Source organism: Macadamia integrifolia, chromosome 3 (genome assembly GCF_013358625.1).
Source record: "Macadamia integrifolia cultivar HAES 741 chromosome 3, SCU_Mint_v3, whole genome shotgun sequence".
Lineage (NCBI taxonomy): Eukaryota > Viridiplantae > Streptophyta > Magnoliopsida > Proteales > Proteaceae > Macadamia > Macadamia integrifolia.
Window position 1 is genome coordinate 31,409,651 of NC_056559.1, and position 20,043 is coordinate 31,429,693.

General features: G+C 37.7%; 1 protein-coding gene across 2 annotated transcripts in view; it reads left to right on the forward strand.

Moving 5' to 3' along the window:
• The window catches only part of LOC122072927 (TATA-binding protein-associated factor BTAF1), a 43,832-nt gene extending 25,315 nt beyond the window's left edge, over positions 1-18,517 (forward strand). For both annotated transcript variants that reach the window (XM_042637367.1, XM_042637366.1), the window contains exons 14-30: positions 1,595-1,829; positions 2,196-2,369; positions 2,459-2,884; positions 2,965-3,408; positions 3,997-4,116; positions 4,252-4,734; positions 5,691-6,229; positions 6,722-7,211; positions 7,302-7,370; positions 8,231-8,335; positions 8,493-8,723; positions 8,809-9,072; positions 9,165-9,214; positions 14,433-14,542; positions 14,608-14,690; positions 17,500-17,712; positions 18,044-18,517. In XM_042637367.1, the coding sequence (XP_042493301.1) occupies positions 1,595-1,829; positions 2,196-2,369; positions 2,459-2,884; positions 2,965-3,408; positions 3,997-4,116; positions 4,252-4,734; positions 5,691-6,229; positions 6,722-7,211; positions 7,302-7,370; positions 8,231-8,335; positions 8,493-8,723; positions 8,809-9,072; positions 9,165-9,214; positions 14,433-14,542; positions 14,608-14,690; positions 17,500-17,712; positions 18,044-18,217 (4,210 nt within the window). In that variant the 3' untranslated portion in view covers positions 18,218-18,517. The remainder of the gene's footprint in view (positions 1-1,594; positions 1,830-2,195; positions 2,370-2,458; positions 2,885-2,964; positions 3,409-3,996; positions 4,117-4,251; positions 4,735-5,690; positions 6,230-6,721; positions 7,212-7,301; positions 7,371-8,230; positions 8,336-8,492; positions 8,724-8,808; positions 9,073-9,164; positions 9,215-14,432; positions 14,543-14,607; positions 14,691-17,499; positions 17,713-18,043) is intronic.
• The last annotated feature ends 1,526 nt before the right edge of the window (positions 18,518-20,043 follow it).

Consider the following 20,043-nt stretch of genomic DNA (forward strand, 5'->3'; position numbering starts at 1 on the left):
AAGACTTTCAAGAGAAACTACCACTTAATATTGCAATATTCTAATATTGTAATAAAAATAAGGAAGAAAGAATGCTACCCTCTAGAGTGTACCTGCACCTAGGCACAGCGGTTGTGAAAAGACCCTGCTGCCCCGCATTGAAGATGCTCCTGCGCACCCACTGGTGTGTATCTGCACCAAGAGGCAGCGTTCTCTTACCTTAAAAATAGATAATGTAGGTTATAGAAAAACAGTTTTGGCAACATTTGAATTTTAAAAAAAAATTGTAAAAGAATTAAAATTTGTTAATGTACTATTAAATACTTTGTGTAAATTAATGACAATAATATTGATAAAAAAATTTAACCTACTAGATTACTGTTTAACTTTGAAATTTTTAAATATTTTATTAAAGGAAGAAAGAATGTCAACTGCTTGGATGTGTCTACACCAAGACACGGAAGGTGCGGAAAGACCATGCTGCCCCCACGTTGAAGATGCTATGGCACCCTTCCGTTGGCCTTTGCACTGTTGTGTACTTGCACCCGCAGGGTAGCGTTCTATTGCACTTTAAAAAGTTTCAACTAATCAATAGTATATGTTAGTGAAAATAACATTATAATTATAAAAAATAAAAATTCAAATGAACTGAACCAGGCCTGCCTTGCAGTGCAGCACCAGCGGGGTTATCTGCCACTTGGCAGTCCAGGTGGGGCCCAATTTTTAGTTACTGGTTGCCCCACCTCTAAGTATGTTGCAGTTTTGAGTCCAATCCGACTCCTTGACGTGTTGTGAAGGATGCTGGAGAAACACAACTTTGAGCAGTTCTGGACCATTGAAAAAATTTGAGGGAAGGGTTCAATAAAATGGGATCCTATGATTGAATTAGGCCCCGAAAAATTTACATGTTACTATTACAGGATCTTCTCTTCCCATTGTGTGTTTGATTTTCCTTGCTGGCTTGCCATGTGGCAAAAACTGGGTGCTAAATTATTTAATATGAGGGAGATGAATCCCTAAAAGGCAGCATGGTCCCGCACCAGCACGGGGACCAATGCGAGCACCATTAGAAGCATCAACAAGAGTGGGTTTCCGCCTTTCATGAGATTTGGGCAGTCATTTCTCTTCCCACTGTGCCTGGGCGCAGGGGCCATGCTGCCTTTTAGGCTTTGTGTTCCCTTAATATAATTACTACGTATCCCAATTTTCCCATGCTAGACATGCTCATTAGCTGGCTCCAACTAACTTCTGTTATAGGAGCAAAATTTTCCCATCTTACTCTGATTGGTTTCCTATTCCCTTGTTTTTTTCCTATTGCTTCGTTTATTACCTTCCAGGTTGTTATGCGATCTATCCTAATAACATACCAACAATGAGAGGTTCTTGCTATATGTTTTCTCCCTCTGAAAATTACCGGGTGATTAACATGTGGATTTTGACCTGCTGGCATTTGTAATAATGGATTTTTTAAATTGGGCTTTCTCCGATTTATTTTTAGATAAATTCATATAAGATTATACAAGTTGATTTTTTTTTTTAATCCTTGTTTCTTTCGTCACTAAATTTATGCCCAAGGTAGAAATTGGCCTTTTAATGTTTGTCTTTTGTATTGCAGTGTCATGAACTTATTGGCAGAAATCTATTCCCAGGAAGAAATGATTCCTAAGATGTTTGGTGTGCTTGAAGAGAAAGAAGAGTTTGATCTTAATGAATTAGTTCAGATTGATGAACATGGGGCAGGAATCAAGTCTGAGGAGAACCCTTTTATTTTATCTACTCTGGCACCAAGATTGTGGCCGTTTATGAGGCATAGCATTACATCAGTTCGTCATTCAGCCATACGTACTTTGGTAAACAAATTTCTTTTTAATAAATGTCATCAGCTTCTTGTTTCTAAACATGCATTTACTTGGTTTCAACTAAAACTACCATGTAATTCATCATTCTTTGGTTCTCTCCTTGTAATATATAATTACTATCTTCTTCTCTGTTTTTTATGCACATGTTAATGCTTTTCTGTCATTTCTCCTCCTCTATTGTCCTTTTGTCTGTCCATCTATCCATCTATCTGTCTCTCTCGCTATATATATATATATATATTCCTATCTACCTGTAAATTGCACTTTCTGCTGCAATTTACCTTGCACAAGACAGCGCGTGTCTATGTTGATTTAAACATATTTAATTGTTGAATCTCTGACAAAGTTGTTTTGTAGGAGCGGCTGCTTGAAGCGGGATGTAGAAGGAGCTCTTCCGAGTCAAAACCTAGTTGCTTTTGGCCTTCTTTTATTTTGGGTGATACACTTAGGATTGTGTTTCAGAATCTTCTCCTTGAATCAAATGAACAAATTCTTCAATGTTCTCAGAGGGTTTGGAGTCTCCTACTACAGGTTTTTGTTTGTCAAACATGCATGCTTTTTCACAAGCATTACAATAATTTCTTATTATTTCTTATTCTTAAGATCTTGGTTCATTCTAGTGTCCAGAGCAGGATTTGGAAACTGCTGCAAGATCATATTTCTCTTCCTGGATAGAACTTGCAACAACTCCGTATGGTTCACCATTGGATGCTACAAAAATGTTTTGGCCAGTAACCCTTCCTCGGAAAAGTCATTTTAAAGCTGCCGCTAAGATGAGAGCGGCAAAGCTAGACAATGATCACAGTATAAACTTTGGCTTTGATTCTGCAAAAGGAGCTTCTTCACAGGAAAAAAATGGAGATGTGTCTACAAACTTTGTTAAGATAATTGTTGGTGCAGATGGTCAGAAGTCTGTCACTCATACACGCGTAGTTACTGCTTCAGCTTTGGGTATTCTAGCTTCTAAGTTGCCTGAGGAGTCTTTACAGTTTGTCATTGATCCATTATGGAGCAATCTTACCTCCTTGTCTGGGGTCCAGAGACAGGTAAAACCTTTTATATTTGTTTGTTGTTCCTAAGAATTTTCTTTCTTGCTTACAGTTGGGTTAACTTTCTAATTTTGTAGGTGGCTTCCATGCTTCTCGTTGCTTGGTTCAAAGAGATTAAGACTAGGGGTTTAGTTGGAATTCACGGGGTTATGTCTGGGTTCATTGATCAAATTAGGCAATGGTTGTTGGATTTGTTATCATGTACTGATCCTTCATCACCTACAAAAGATTCACCACTTCCTTATGCTGAGCTTTCAAGAACTTACACCAAGATGCGCAATGAGGCCAGTCTGTTACTTCGTGTTATTGAATCATCTGCACTGCTCAAGAATATGTTGATGTCTACTATAATTAACCCTGATACATTAAGTGTTGATGATGCAATTAATTTTGCATCTAAACTTTTGGTGCCCAGTAACCAAGCAGCTGGGGAGGAAACTATAGAGAGACACATCCTTGATGATTTGGAAGCATCAAAGCAACGGCTTTTGACAACTTCTGGCTATTTAAGATGTGTTCAGGTAGGTCTTTGAACTATGATATTGCCTACATTCTTTTGGTTCTGCTTGTTCTCCTTTAGTTTAGAAACCGATGCTTACTTTCATTCCTTAGTTGGTAGGGTAATGCTTGAATGACAGGGACGCTTAATAGTTAGTTGGCAATTGTTTTCTGTATCTTGAGCAGGTGACTTGGGTGTCTCTTCATTTGTGTGGGTTCAGTGTGGTATACTTGCATGAAAGGAGCTCACTAGCTCAGTATAGTCGGACAATATTTAGTTGTAGTTTGAAGATGTTCTTTGGGTGTTTATTGTTGGCTCTGTTTCTTCTCCGTTTTTCCCCTCTTTGAGCATTTGATTTTTTCAATTGGTATATTTTGATTGTATTTTTTGGAGTTCTGGATATGATTTTTATTGATGTAAAAAAAAGAAAGTGCGTCGTAGTGGCATTCTACATGCATATAGTAATGATGTGGAAATATTTGTACAGCTGTTTCAAGTTTCAACTGCTGTAGCCTTTGTGCTCTGTAGTATTTTTGTTAAATGAGAAGTTATCTTTCTTCATTTATGCCTCTATTTACTCTCTTATTTTGCAAATTGGAATTGTCTGCAGAATAACTTGCATGTCACTGTATCAGCCTTAGTTGCTGCTGCAGTCGTCTGGATGTCTGAGCTGCCTGTCAGACTTAATCCTATTATTTTGCCTTTGATGGCTTCTATAAAAAAAGAGCAGGTAATAATTTAGAAAATTGTGGCACCAAATTTTACGAATATTTATCTTGTCTTTCTTTTTATCTGCTTATATATATATATGTAGTATGTGTGTGTTTTCTGGCATGCTGAGTTCATCATAAACTGTTTACATTAGGAGGAAGTACTGCAAGAGAAGGCAGCTGAAGCACTTGCTGAGCTTATTTATCATTGTACTGCACGCAAACCTGGTCCAAATGATAAGTTAATTAAGAACCTTTGCAGCTTGACGTGCATGGATCCTTGCGAGACACCCCAAGCTGCAATCATAAATTCCATGGAGATTATTGATGATCAAGATCTGCTATCTTTTGGAAGAGGTACAGGTCAGCAGAAGACAAAGGTACATTTGCTATCTGGAGGGGAAGACCGGTCAAAGGTTGAAGGCTTCATAAGCCGGCGCGGCTCGGAACTTTCATTGAAGTACTTGTGTTCAAGGTTTGGTGGTTTTCTATTTGATAAGCTTCCTAAATTATGGGATTGCCTTACTGAAGTCCTCAAGCCTGGGAATCCTCAAGGGCTAGTTCCTACAGATGATCAGCATATGATGCAAACAATCAATTCTGTGAAGGATCCACAGATCTTGATAAACAATATCCAGGTTATAGTTACTATTTTTTTTTGGTATCTCTTTAAGACCTATTTATCCTTGCGATAGTTGAGTTGTGGCACTACAGGTGTGATAGGTCATTATTTTCTTCTAGCTGTAGGAAAAAGAATAACTTATTGCAAATCATTGTTGCTTTGTTCCAGGCATTGAAAATATGAAGTATGTTATTCTATTGCATTCAGTGTCAGTCTCCTTGGAATTTACTTTTTCCGTACAGCCGGCACTTATTATAACTAGCCATAACTCCCCGTCAATCTTTTTGGATGGATCCTTGCTCTTCTCCTTGCTTGGAACCTCCATGTAGCCGACCCCATTAAATTGGGATGAGGTTTTGGATATTGTTGTTGTTGATTCATATAGTTTCTGTAAAGCAGCTTGGTTGTAGGGTTGGTATCCCAAACTAGAAATATTTTTACCTTGCAATTACATAGGACATGCCCAGGGCCCTGGGATTTTCATTTCCCCCATCCTCATATGATCTCCCACTATTGCCCTGCCTTTTTTTAATTGTTACTGCTTTTCTTATTACGCGGACCCAAGTTTTAATACTCTATTGTTGGTGTTTTAGAACTCCTACATTGCTCTAAGTTCTCTTGAGTGCTTGAATCATGAATGGATAGCCCTCTCTTGTGCTTCTTCTGATGGAAAACCTGCAATTTTGGTCAAATGCTGTAAAACAAACAATGAAATTCAATGGAAGTTGTTTAGATATGATCTGCAAGTTACAGCTAATAGGTCCGGATTTTAAAACCGTTCATCATTGGAACTTTGAAAGATAAGAAAAAACCTATTCCAAAAATTTAAAATAAAAAGCGAAGTTTTACCTAATGCACCATAATTTGTGTCGTTGTACTTAGTTGCCAATATGTGACTTCCTCCTATCTGCAGCTTTATTTTTCTATTTTCATATTCTGATTTCTGACACTCTATGTTGCCTTTTACTCCAGGTGGTACGTTCAATTGCATCTATGCTGGATGATTCATTAAAACCAAAATTGCTCACTCTTCTACAATGTATCTTTACATGTGTGCGCCATTACCATGTTGCTGTAAGATTAGCTGCTGCAAGGTGTATTACCTCAATGGCAAAGTCGATGACATTAAGCGTGATGGGAGTTGTGGTTGAGAAAACAATCCCTATGTTGGGGGATACAACATCTGTTCATGCCAGGCAAGGGGCTGGCGTACTTGTTAGTTTGCTTGTTCAAGCCCTGGGAGTAGAACTAGTTCCATATGCTCCTTTGTTGGTAGTGCCTCTTCTCAGATGTATGAGTGATTGTAATCATGCTGTTAGGCAGAGTGTCACGCATAGTTTTGCTGCCCTTGTACCTCTTCTTCCATTAGCAAGGGGCATTCCACCGCCAGTTGGGTTAAGTGAAAATTTATCTAAAAATGCTGAAGATGCACAGTTCCTTGAGCAACTACTTGACAACTCCAATATTGATGATTACAAGCTTTCCACTGAACTGAAAGTGACATTGAGAAGGTAATTGCAAGCTCCCCATGTGATAAATTTGTATCTCAATATTTTTCTGTCATTCATTCTTATGCTGGTTTTAGCGCCTTCTTTTATTTACTGTTGCGCCAGGGAATTTTTGGTGTGAGGACTGAATTGCAATGGCATTGCCGTTTATTCTTGTATTTGCATAATGTGATTTCGGTCTATGTAGACTTCAAAATTCTAGATATTGATAGGCAGATTCTGAATTATCTGGGACAATATACAAGATGTGAGTAAAGTTCATTTTAAGGGTTAAAATGTTATTGCTGAGAACTATGTTTTGGCCTTAGTTATAAAGTTTGTTTCCGTGGCTGTTTTGGTTTGGTTCCAAAATGAAATTTGTCGCGCAAATCGGTAGCTTGAATGTAATATTTCAGTGATTTTCTTTTTGGTTGATTGAATTTCTCCCCTTCTTTATCGTAGCGGCTCATTATTGTCTGCTCATTGGTTCTTAAAAAATGTGTTTGGTGTTCATAGGTATCAACAGGAGGGTATTAACTGGTTGGCTTTCTTGAGGCGGTTCAAGCTCCATGGGATTTTATGTGATGATATGGGACTCGGGAAAACACTGCAGGCATCAGCAATCATCGCATCTGATATAGCAGAGCACCGTGCTTCCAAGAATGGGAAGGACCCTTTGTCTCTAATTATTTGCCCATCAACACTAGTTGGACATTGGGCATATGAAATAGAGAAATTTATTGATCCTTCTGTAATGACTCCTCTTCAGTATGTTGGTTCTGCTCAAGAGCGTATTTCACTTAGATGTCATTTTGAAAAGCATAATGTCATCATAACATCCTATGACGTAGTCCGCAAGGATATTGACTACCTCAGACAGCAACTCTGGAATTACTGTATTTTAGATGAGGGGCATATTATCAAGAATGCCAAGTCTAAAATTACAACTGCTGTGAAGCAGCTTAAAGCTGAGCACCGTCTTTTATTGAGTGGAACACCAATTCAGGTTGGTTGTTAACCTTGTAATTAGACATTATTTAGTCATGATGGTGTGAAATTTAAATTACTCTAACTACTGGTTTGCCTTGTATTTCAGAATAATGTCTTGGAGTTATGGTCACTTTTTGACTTTCTAATGCCTGGGTTTCTGGGAACAGAGAGACAAGTGAGTTTAACAACTTTGATATTTTATCTAGTTTTCTTTTCAATTATGAATTGTATTTGATTTACTCGTGGATTCATCTACATGTCATTGGCATCCTTCCTGGAAATGTGAGCATAATAAATAATATTTAAATAAACATGAGGAATATGAGTTCTGATAGGTTAGAAGTTCACACGGGTCACTGGTGATATACTGAACAATGCCATGGATTCTTATGTTCAGATCCCTGATGGTCTTCTATCCTGGAGTAAATCGCATGGTGTAAACATTTTGTTAGGATTAGTAAAAAGTGTGTAATTGTAAATTCTGTATTTTTCCAGCAAAATTGATGGTTATTGAAGTCCGATATATCTGAAGTTAGTAGCAACTGGAGGAGACTTTTCACATCATATAAGAGTTATCATCTAACTGTTGCTTTGATCCATTCTCCCAGTCCCACCCCCTTCTGCCTCGGCATGATTCAGGATCTCTTCATTGATATTTCTCACATTAAAAAGCTAAAGTAAGTAGTCAAACGGGGTGGTGGTCTTACTGAGAAAATGGGCACTAGCTTGGTGTCTTTCCCAAACACCCAAAAGAAAGGGAAAAAGAAAGAAATTGCCTACATACACCGTGGGAAGAAAAGAATCAGGCATGGTTACCTCCGTAATGAGTGAAGAAATTAAGCTTTTGGAATGTCCATTGTTCATTTTCCTTTTTTTGGTTATCTTTAATCAATGATTTGTGATGGTGAATCCAATTTATGTGCTTAATCAGTTTAACTGGCACTGATTTTGGGATTTTGGGTGCACTGTTCACTTTAATTCCTTTTTGCCTCGTTGGAATGTGCGTGTGCCACTGCTGATTCAAATTGCCTTCAGTTCCAAGCCACTTATGGGAAGCCACTGGTAGCAGCTAGGGATCCCAAATGTTCTGCCAAGGATGCTGAAGCAGGGGCACTTGCAATGGAAGCATTACATAAGCAGGTTCAACCTTTACTGACATATTTGCTAGTTGGTACATGAAAATACTCCTGGTCTATTTCAACCCCAATTTTGATTTTATGAACTACGTCATGCTTTTGTTGATACGTAAAGGATCTCCTGGTCCATTATGAACTCACTTAAAACTTCTATGAACTAGGTCATGCCCTTCCTCCTCCGTCGAACAAAGGATGAGGTTTTGTCTGATTTGCCTGAGAAAATCATTCAGGACAGATACTGTGATCTGAGCCCTGTCCAGTTAAGACTTTATGAACAGTTTTCTGGTTCAGATGCGAGAAAAGAAATTTCCACCTTAGTTCACGTGAATGACTCAGAGGATACTAGAGAAGGAAATAACCCCTCACCAAAAGCATCTTCACATGTCTTCCAGGTACTGTGTCAAATTAAACATCAGTTCCGTAAATTATGTACCACCCAATGTTCTCATCGTTATTTGTGATGTGTTTATGTCCTAGGCACTTCAATACCTGCTGAAGCTCTGTAGTCATCCGTTGCTTGTTCTTGGTGAAAAGATTCCAGAATATCTCATGTGCCTTTTATCCAGTATCATGCCTGGCATTGATGACATCATTTCAAACCTTCATGAACTGCATCACTCTCCAAAATTGGTTGCTCTCCAAGAAATTCTGGAAGAATGTGGAATAGGCGTGGATGCTTCAAGTTCTGAAGGTGCCATTGGTGTTGGGCAGCACAGGGTTTTGATATTTGCTCAGCACAAAGTAATATTCTCTTATATGCTTGGTTGGAGTTATAATGTGTTTAGGTTTATGGCTTAATTAATATCCTTGGTCGATGATTGTATGCTGTGCAGGCCCTTCTGGACATAATTGAAAAAGATTTGTTTCAAGCACATATGAAGAGGTTAGTCTCAAAACATCTGATTCATCCTCTGGTACTTGTATAATACATTTGTTGCACTTGTTTATCTCATTGCTGTCAAAATATTATTTGTTACCAAATCTTTCTATTCATGGTTTGATTAATTATATAAATTTGCAGCTGGGATTTTTTTGTTGAATGTGGAAATTTTGCATACACCAGTGAATCTATTTACTGTTACTTTATCCGATGCATTTTCTATCTAGATGACCCATCCATGTATTGTGTTGGTAAAAAATGGAAATTGTTTTAAAAATATAAAACTATAGAAGAGAAATCCTTCTCTTCAATTTTTAACAATAATGCAGGTGGGTGAAAGTAGTGCCCAAGATGGGATCTGTCATCAGTTTTACATTGGGTTCAATTAGGGGTCAGCTTGTTTAAAGGAACTGATACTGAAATTGGATATGTAAATTGAAATTCTAACTTTTGCAATTGGAACATCATATAACGAAGTGGAGAATTTGCTAATTATATCCCTTCTACTAGTAGTAGTAGTATTAATAACAATAGCCATAATAATAATATAATTATAATAATAAATCAAAATCTGCTCAGCCCAAAAAACTACCACGTTGATACTTGGCCAAATTTTGTGGACAGGTACATCCTAGGGTCCCACCCATCGCCCGAGTTTCATCCCATTTGGAGTTTGCCTAGTGCGGAAATAAAAAATTTTAAAATCAAGGTCTACCAGAGGATTATGGGATGGTGCATGCCAATATATAGACGGATGAAAATACATAAGTGCGTAGACATATATGAAAGGTATTTGGTTGAATTTGAGTCTGGATTGTGATAGCTGGACAATCTGGAAGTTGCCCTTTCTATCCAGTGGTTGGATTCACCACATCATACAGCCACGTGGGAGAATTTTGTGGACCTTCAAGGCGGTTTCTCTTGATGGGACTATGAAGTGGCAGTTTTCTATAATTATAATAATAATGACGAGGAGGACAATGATGATGATGTCTGAAGACAATGTGAGAGTTCTTAGGAGTTCTCTTTTAAAGCAAAAAGATCTCATGGTATCATTCTGTTCTATATGTTTATCTATGGCGTGCCTGCATGCCACCACTCTGCCATGTGGCAGATATGGACTAGGAATTAAGAAGCGATACATATTGGGCTGATTTGATACGTATAGGTACCAAGATGGCACAGTGCAGAGATGAAACGGTAGAGGAAAAAAACTAGTATTGAACTAATATCGATGTTCGATATTGGCTTGATACGGTTCTAGATGGTCAAGATGCATGATATAACCTGCAAATAGAGAGACATTAACTCATTTCAGCAAACGGATAGTTACAAAACTCATTCGATCTTGGTTTTTCGTAAAATCTGAGCTGGGGAAATGGTTCAAGCATAAAAAGTGACCTTAATACTGGTGATTTCAACAACTTTTGGGGTTTAGCTCACTGCAATCTCGGATCAAAACCGTAGTTAAGGCATCAACGTACATGCTCCTAGGTCGCCTAGGTGGGCGCCTTGGCTCTTTGTTGTTGTTGTCTTGTGTCTCCACCACCTTGGGTCACCTAGACACTGTGGCAACTATGATTCGGAATCAGATCTGTGCAATTGAAGGTTACTCTTGCAACGCTAATTTTTTTGCACAAATCTTGTTTTTTAGGAGAATTATGATTGTAAAAGGGTTTATTATTTTTCCAAATATCACTAGGTAACATGTGAGTGAAGGGAAAGGTTTTTGAAGAGGTTCCGAGTTTCGGGTGGAGCAAGTAACTATAGAATGACCGATTCCTTAAATACTCATGGCGTCAATAAAGAATTTGATCTTTTATGTAAATCAACCACTTTCACCCTATTCTGACTTGTGGACTGATGATATGTCCATTCCGACCATTGGATAGAGAAGACATGGTCTAGTCAGCCACATGTCAAATTTCAGTGTCTAATTCAAAATCAAATACCCCCTTTTGTGTTGGCACACATCCCGTGTAAGTCCATCCATATATACTAGTACTTTAGACATTATTGTGCACTCTGCCAACTCTAAGTGAACTTGCAGTTTAGAATAAAAAATGTAAAGATGAATGGCTTCAGATTTGTCTTGTGATTCTCAGAAACACCACCTTCCATCGTTACATGGATAACAACCCTGGTTTCATAACTTTTTTTTTTTTGGCAATTGAGCACAGATATTAATGATTGCATCAAACTGGGTTTTTTTTTGCAATGATTTGTGTTTCTAAACCCTTACCTTTCCCCAAAATAAAAAATAACATCTATTTTGCTGAAGTTTTGATTTTCTTCTGAAAAAATGCATGTATGATTTGGAAAAATTATATTATTGAAGGGGTTGAGATCTACCATCCTCCTTAATTGCAGTATTTGTATTTTTTTGTATTTTGGGGGAAACAATGATGCTAATGGGCGTTAATTTGTTTGAAATCTATATTTGGAGGATGAATAACATGATCCTCTTTAATTGTAGTTTTTTTATTATTTTTGGTAAAGAAAAATATGAACAAATTATAAAATATGTGGAAAAATATGTAAAATGAGTGTAAATGTGTATGGAACCTCCACCTTTATACATAATAATCTGAATGCACTTGACTTGTAGTATTTTGTTCTCCTTTTATACATGATATATCTTTATATATCGCTTATTAATGGTGATTTCACGTATTTTCATGTATTTAGTGTTTTTTGCATCCCTTCGAGACTTCTCATATAATCACCCTCCTGATATTTTGACCGATGCTGATACTTTACACCTTGGAATTGGATGTGGGTTGGTCCATGTAATAGGACTCAACGATGAAGCTTCTGCCCCAAACAAGCTGGGGAAGTGCCTCAATAGCAATTTCAAAGTGAGAAAATTATAGGAAGTGACATTAGATTCCGGAAATGAAATGGTGTTATTTTAATTTTAAAGTCTCCTTTTGATCAGTTCCCTTTCTTGTTTGAAGTTGAACTAGTAAGGTACATGAGTTCCTCTATCAGATGAATCTGTTAATGTCCATTCGTGTATTCCATGTGGCATGGAGGGGGAAAAAGTGGGGTTTTTCATAAGCCACTTGAGGCCACATCAAATTTGAAGATGTTGGCATTGTTTCTCTTAGTAAAGGGATTATAAATGAAGCTGTCACCAAACCAAAACACATTTGTAGGAACATAGCGGATTTGAGTTTTTTTTTTTTTTTTTTTTTTTTTTTTTTTTTTTTTTTTTTTTTGAATAAGAAATTTATTACCAATGAGGAAAAAAGGGGGGGGGGGAGATATACAACCCCTAAGGGCAAGAATCACAAAATATCAAAAAGAGATGCTACAACCCTGAAGGGGGGGTGGGGGGAGGGGTAGCCAAGATGGAAGAGGGAAGGCCCCAAGAGGAAACAATGAGATTATTCCTGGGGAGACTCACAACCAGAGGGCAGGCATAAGAGAGAGTTTGGAGGGGACTTCAGAGTAGATGGCATTCCAAATCTTGTCGAAAGACTTGGAGTTGGAAGTCCATCTACGGAGATTTTGCTCCACCACAACCGCCTTGAAAGCGAGTTTTCTAGCAGTGTCGCAAATGGTCTTACCTGCAAAGGTCATGTCAATACAAATTCATTCTCTAGAGAGGGGAAGCAGATTTCAGTTTGATTTTGGGGTCTAATCCAGCAAGAGTATGTGTAATTGTTTCTATCTACTGTTGATGGATTGGGCATGAACTGCTTAAGGATGAGCTAGAATTTTCTTTAGCCTGGATAACAGAGAAACCTTTTGATTTTTAGTTGTGAATAGTACTGGCCTAAAATCTATGTGACTTAGACCCCTGTATGGGGATGAGATACCAATATCTGCCAAGGAGTCGGATGCACCTTTCCACCAAGGCTTAGGATATGAGAATACATAGTTGTCACTGCAACTAGGCAACCCAAGTCATTGGAGGGGTGCTTAGGCGACAAGGTGCTGTAGGCATGCATACGACTATATGTAATATAAAAGGCGTACCCAATGCACAAGGTTCTGGCCACTGTGGGGTCTGGGGAGGGTCATAATGTTCACAGCCTTGCCTTTGCTTCACAGAGTGGCTGTTTCACGACTCGAACCTGACCGCTAGGTCGCAATGGAACAGCCTTAGCATTGTGCCAAGGTCTGAATATAGCAATGATAATTTTATATAATTATGCTTATATGCAACATAGAATCATATCAATGCAATATGATATAATTATGATAGTAATGACCTAATATTAGAAAATCAATATATAATAAACAAATTATAGGATCTAATATACATACTCATAAAAGAACCAAACAATACACATTTTTAGTGTAAACTCGTCACATTGACCCAAAGAAAGAGCCTGGATGCCTAGGCAAGATGCCTTGACAACTATGTGAGGATATGTGTCAAAAATGGGTATGGGTACTTGGACTGATTTGGGGCTGAGGTGGATTCAGATATGATAACCCTAGGGGGAGGATAAGATTGGAGTCAGGCTTTGCAAACACGACGGCTTGCATAGTACCTTTTGATTGCATGATTTTTCTGGCCTTCATAACTGAACTAAGTAGGTTTCTTGAAGTATTTTGACATAAGAAAACTGGAATCATTTGGTTTTCTTCCGACGCTTCACCAATCACTCCTTCTCTAACAGCATGGAGGTTCTTTTATGCACCATTCATCTGCCAGAAGAAATGCATTAAAGTTTCACTTATCCAGGAAACCATCCAAACGACATTCAGATGCTAACTTCCAACTGCTGAAGCATCCATGCAGTGATACCACATGCACAATTGATTGTTGAGAAATGATTAGTAAAATTGGAGAAACATCATTATGGTTACATGTGATGGATCATGGATGATGGCAATCTAAATCCTGTATCAATATGAATCCTGATCTTGTATGTCTTCTCAAACTTGGCTACATAAATTTGGTTCAAGAGAAACCCATTCTCAGGCATGGGGTATTTTTAATTTCATTAGTATTTCTGTTGGCATGAAAGAAGTTTTAACTTGTCTCATCACAACCTGGTTTTAGTTAATGTTTTAATAGGACTATCTTGAACTTAGGAGTAGACATTAATTGGTGATTGTAGAGAATTCTCATCTCTCGTGCTGGGTTCTGTTTCTCTAATTGATTCTGCAATCATAGAATAAGCAACTTTCGAATATATATCTTTTGTATCAAATAGTACTAACTTCTTCTGCCCCTCCCCAACCCGCCCCCCTCTGGGCGCAGTGTCACATACTTGAGGCTCGATGGCTCTGTTGAACCAGAAAAACGTTTTGATATCGTGAAAGCCTTCAATTCAGACCCCACCATTGATGTACTACTGCTCACAACACATGGTAAGCTATGAATTTTTGTATAGTACTTTCAACTTAGAAAGTGACTTACACAACATTGCCTGCAGTTGGTGGACTTGGATTAAACTTGACATCAGCTGACACGCTCGTTTTTATGGAGCATGATTGGAATCCAATGAGAGATCTCCAGGTATTAAAACATCCAACAATCCTTTTATTATTTGTAGTTTTTATCTTTTTTTTTTTTGGGTGGGGAGGGGGGCACCTACTTGTGCTAGTTTGTTATTTTTCTTATGGCAATATCTGATTCTAGTACCAAATCATTGGAAATAGTGTTTCTAATCTGGATCAGGAAGGCTTAGGCACTTGGCCCTTGTTATTTCTTTTCTTTGAGGTTGTGGGAGACCTATGAACAATCTTTTACCAATGTTTAGCAAGTTTTTTTAATTGTTTGGGTTCGACAAGGTGGCTCTCTTTGCCTTATACTTGTTGGCTGAAAAGGTTCATGGCGTGTTATTTTGGAGTAAGAAAGGAGGGTCTGACTTTTGGGATAATTCTGGGAATCTATGTTATCCAAATGCACCTACAATTTTGGGATAAATCTTGGATCAACCAAAAAACTGATTTCTAGGATGTAAGCATGCTTTACATAGAATGTGTTTCTTAGGAATTTGGATTGAACCGCAGAAGGATGTAGGCATGCTTTATGTAGAATGTGTTTCTTAAGAATTTAGATTGAACCGCAGAAGGTATGATTAGAACATGGTGCCTCAAATATTGATTATCTACACCCATACCTGCAGGCATCCGTCCATATTTGTGCTCCATGACATGTATTTTAAATGTACCAATCCCGTCAAATGTATTTAGCCAAGATGTTTTATAAAATTCACCATCACAGTTGGATTGGATGTGCTGACTGTCAGACTGCAAACTTCCCTGCCTAAATAGTCTGAAATCCGTTCAGATTTTAAAATTGCAGATGTAATGCTTGTTATGGGATAGTGAATTTATGTAGGACAAATTGGCAGAGCAGGTCCCTAACATTTGCCAAATTAGCACCTGCCATCCAACATTTCCCAGATTGGCACCTTTGTTAACTCGTCATCAAAGAAAATAATGGATTATGAAACACAGAGTCTCCAATATTTTGTCCATGACAGTTTTTCCCCTCAATCACTCCATGAATCTTCAGGCATCAACTATCTCCTCTGTAACTGCGATCATCTGCTGAGCCAGACAGTTGCCGACACTGATCTCAACCATCTCAAGTCATTGATTGTGTTCTTGCCCTCATCCTTTTCTCCCTTTGTTAATCAAGTGGCAGCACTCAGAAGGGCTCCCAGCAATGAGGTCAACCATAACAATGAATTCAAAATCGATGATGGCATCTATATCTGGGAAGATTTAAAGTTAAAAATGGGAGGGGGAACAGTTGAGTTCCCTTTGACATTGCTTACTTGTTCTCGTCCCTATTCCTATGAATATCTAACTCTCTTGCAATCTTATTCAGATTCCCAAACGCTTCTTTTGGTTGCAAGGTAAATTAAAGGAAAGGGAAGTGAAATTTTCAAACCTAAAATGGAAACTTTGGTAATCATTATCCAACATGATAATATTACTAACTCCATATCATTCCTTATTTTGTTATAAAAATTCACTTTGGATTTGAAAAGTAAAATAAAAATTACTTCTAAGAAGCATCATTACTAAATATGGTAGTAAAAGCATGTTGGAGGGAAAACTGCTGCTGTATGTAGAGAAAATCATGTGGAGAGAGAGAGAGAGAGAGAGAGAGAGTTGAAATTGGGGACTGGTGATGGTTCATTGATGTGGAGGTTTGGTTTGTTGGTGTTGCTGTTGGTGATGTTCTGATGGAGGGGCTGAGCAGACGGAAATGGTTTTGCAAATGGCAAAGATTTGGGCCATTTAACATTTCATAGAATTTGGATTAGAGGTTATTAGAAAAGAAATAAAGCAGGGGACTTATAAGATGGGTTTGCAGCAGCAGCAAAAAGAGGAAATTGAAGCATTCATAATTCAACCATCTCTTCTGATTTTTGGCTGTCCATTAGGTTGGAGAAGCAGATCACAGTAGCTGTCTCAAGTCTCAACCAGAGTGAATGCTGTTGTAGGAACAGGTGTCTATCGATGAGACAAACCCAATTCCTCTCTAGAAGAGCTCAACTCACTAGCCCTGAAATTGAGCAAATTTATTGGAAAGATTGAAACAATAAAGGGTCCTAGAGTGAATATACGGTTCACAACCTTGTGGTCAGGCTCTTCTTTTGATGCTGAGGAACATGGAAATGTACTCCATGGCCTGTCTATGTGAGGGGCAACTTTATAAAAATGCATTTCATGTAAAATGTTTCTAACACAGGCTCGTTTGGATGATCGTGGGCACTTATTTGGGTAAAAGTGTGCAACGGTGGGCAGGGGGCACTGTTTTGGCAAATGTTAGGTACCTTCCATGCACTTCACCCTTTTGTATATAAAGATTTAGATCTCCACAATGAGGTTGTGGGGTATGTTGGGATCTAGAAATTTAGATTGGATTAGGTCAAAGAATTTGACAATGCACTTCACTCTCTCAACATACTGGTATTTCTGGAAATACATTATGATTTGAAGTTCTCATTTACAATTCTGACTGACTTCACCTTCCAGGCTATCCATCACTTGTTCCTACTGCAAATTTATTGCTAGTAAAGATGAATTAAGTTCTGTGTAAGATGACTTGTTAAATAAACCCAACAACTAGAAATAGAACCAATTACCTGGACCAGAAGTATCCAAATTACATAAGATGTGAGTTATGCTCATTCAGCTGAAAAGAAGGTTGAGGCACTCTATCTTCTGCAAACTACCAAATTTGGGATTCACTCGAGGCTACGTAAATGCACCATTGGACATTTATGACAACAGGGCAATGACGTGTCATATCTGATGTCATTACATCGCTTCTTAATTCTTATTGTTTCTTTTGTATAATTCAGGCTATGGACAGAGCACATAGGTTGGGTCAGCGCAAAGTTGTGAATGTCCATCGTCTTATCATGCGAGGAACTCTGGAAGAGAAAGTTATGGGCCTCCAAAAGTTCAAAGTTTCAGTTGCTAATGCAGTTATTAATGCAGAGAACACCAGCATGAAAACAATGAATACAGATCAGTTGCTTGATCTATTCACATCAGCACAGACCAGCAGAAAGGTAATATTGACCACTTTATACAGGCATTTTATGTCTATTTTAATAAATGAAGAAAAAATAATTACGTATCTACACCGGCCAAAAAAAAAAATTTACTTTGTTTCTTTTGGATGAGAGGCATAATTAAAACGTGAGTATACGATTCTTTTATGATTGGTAAGCACTTTAGTTCGTTATATAGTCTCCGAACATGCTTATGGATTTGAAGCACAAGTGCATATCTCTCCCGTTTGGTGCGGGGAAGACTATTATTGAATTCTTCAGCTGCAGTAGACATTCTGCTAATTCTCTCTCTGTCGCCTTGCCTAAATTTTGGACATTGGATCAACAGGGTACTGCTGTTTCAAAGAGCTCAGATGGTAACTTCAACGGAGACCCAAAATCAGTTGTTGGTGGGAAGGGGTTGAAAGCTATACTTGGTGGACTAGAGGAGCTTTGGGATCAATCACAATACACAGAGGAATACAATCTCAACCAGTTTCTAGCAAAGCTTAACGGAGCTTAACAGCTGAATCTAATCACAGCCAATGTACAGTGTGTATTAGTTGTCTGTTGGCTCTCAATTTTGACGCTGTTGCCCTAATTCTTTTTTTTTTTTTTTTAAATGCTTGTAAATGTTCATTGTATTTGTTGGAAGCTAGCTGAATAGGAAAAAGCGGCTTTCAACTGTTCGGTCAGGCGATATAATTCCAGTTCATTGAAAATGCAGGAGGGGGTTGAGGATAGAAATTTGTATTCTTTGCATATTGTATATACCATCATCATCTCATATTGTAGTTGCATCCTCTTTACTCTTTTCCAGTAATTTTTCATTGATTCTCGTGTGAATTATATCATTCACTGAAGACACTATGGTAAGGCGAAAGGTTTTCTACATTAGCATGTCTCTAGTAACATCTTACTAAACCTACCTTCTAAAATCACTTGCCTTGGTTATAGTATTGCAAATATGTTAGATTCGCAAGGTTTAGGGAATCGTCAAAACCCAGGGTCCTATGACCAAGTTTGCAATAACTAGATCTTTTCTGAGGGTTGAGCTTCAACTGTAAGCTTTACAGCATAAGGCATTACATAACACACTGTATTGAGGGGTCAGCTCCAACTCTAAAAGTTACAGAAGACTTGTAAGTTTCAGCTCAACATTTACAGCAAAAGGCTTTATATAACAAAGTTTGTTATTCTGTTTCTGCTCTTAGTTTAATCCCCAAAACGCAAAGTAAAAAAGAAAAAATTTCTTCAGGAAGATGAAGTAAAACCGAGTTGTCAAATTTGACATGTGGCATGTAAAAAAAAAAAAATGAGCCCCAAACCATAATGTGTGCTATGGTCTAGATTGGCCGTAGAGAAATTTCAAAGATTATTTTAAGATAAAAATTAGAATTTTTGGACATTTAAATTATTATTAATTTTTTTATTAAAAATGTATTAAATTAAAAAAATTGTGAAAATTTAATTTTCTTTTCTTGTATATTTTGACAAAATCAATGTCAGATGTCTTATAAAGGTTGATAGAATGTTTGGGAAAGAGATTGGACCATTTCAACATTTTTCATATACCCTATGTATTGTCATGGATCTCTCCATATAATCCATGGCACTTGGTCAATTCTAATTATGATTTGTGAGGAACTTGGGGTAGATCTTTCCACAAATTTTGGGCCTATCTAACGTGCACATGGAATGTACTTTTGGCTCACCAGTTAAGCTTGTTTAGGTAAACCTATTAGTTACCTTTGGCCTAATTAAAGTTCTAAAATTCTGTCTTATATTTTTCCATGTCTCTGCATTCATACTCTGTGGAAACCAAAATATTCGTGCACCATCTTGGTGGCATTGGATTTTTATGTTTTATTTGACCACTTCCAACTCTCTGTGGATTGAAACTTAATGTGGAATTGAAACTTAACGTGTGAAAAAGGGAACTTTGGTATCTACTTGTGCGTAAAATTTCTGTCCCATCTGACCCGCTATGCAATAAAACTTTGTGTGCAGAGCTATACAGTACGAATGATAATCTTCATAATCTGCAGTGAGCATAACTATCAACAATACATTGACCTTATTTATTCCACCAAAACTCCAACTGGGATTCTCCAAATTATCACACATTGAAAGTAAGAAATGATCTTAGGATTCAAAATATGGAGTAAAATGGCAGACTTAATTTTGTCTAGGTTGAGTTAGCATGGTCAGACAAGGTGATAACCAACTCAGAAAAATAAGAGTCTCACATGTCTATATTTTTCACTTATCAAACATGGTGTATTCTCCAGCATATAAGATGACATAATTTTAATGATGGAAATGTTACATCATTAAGTACTGTATCCA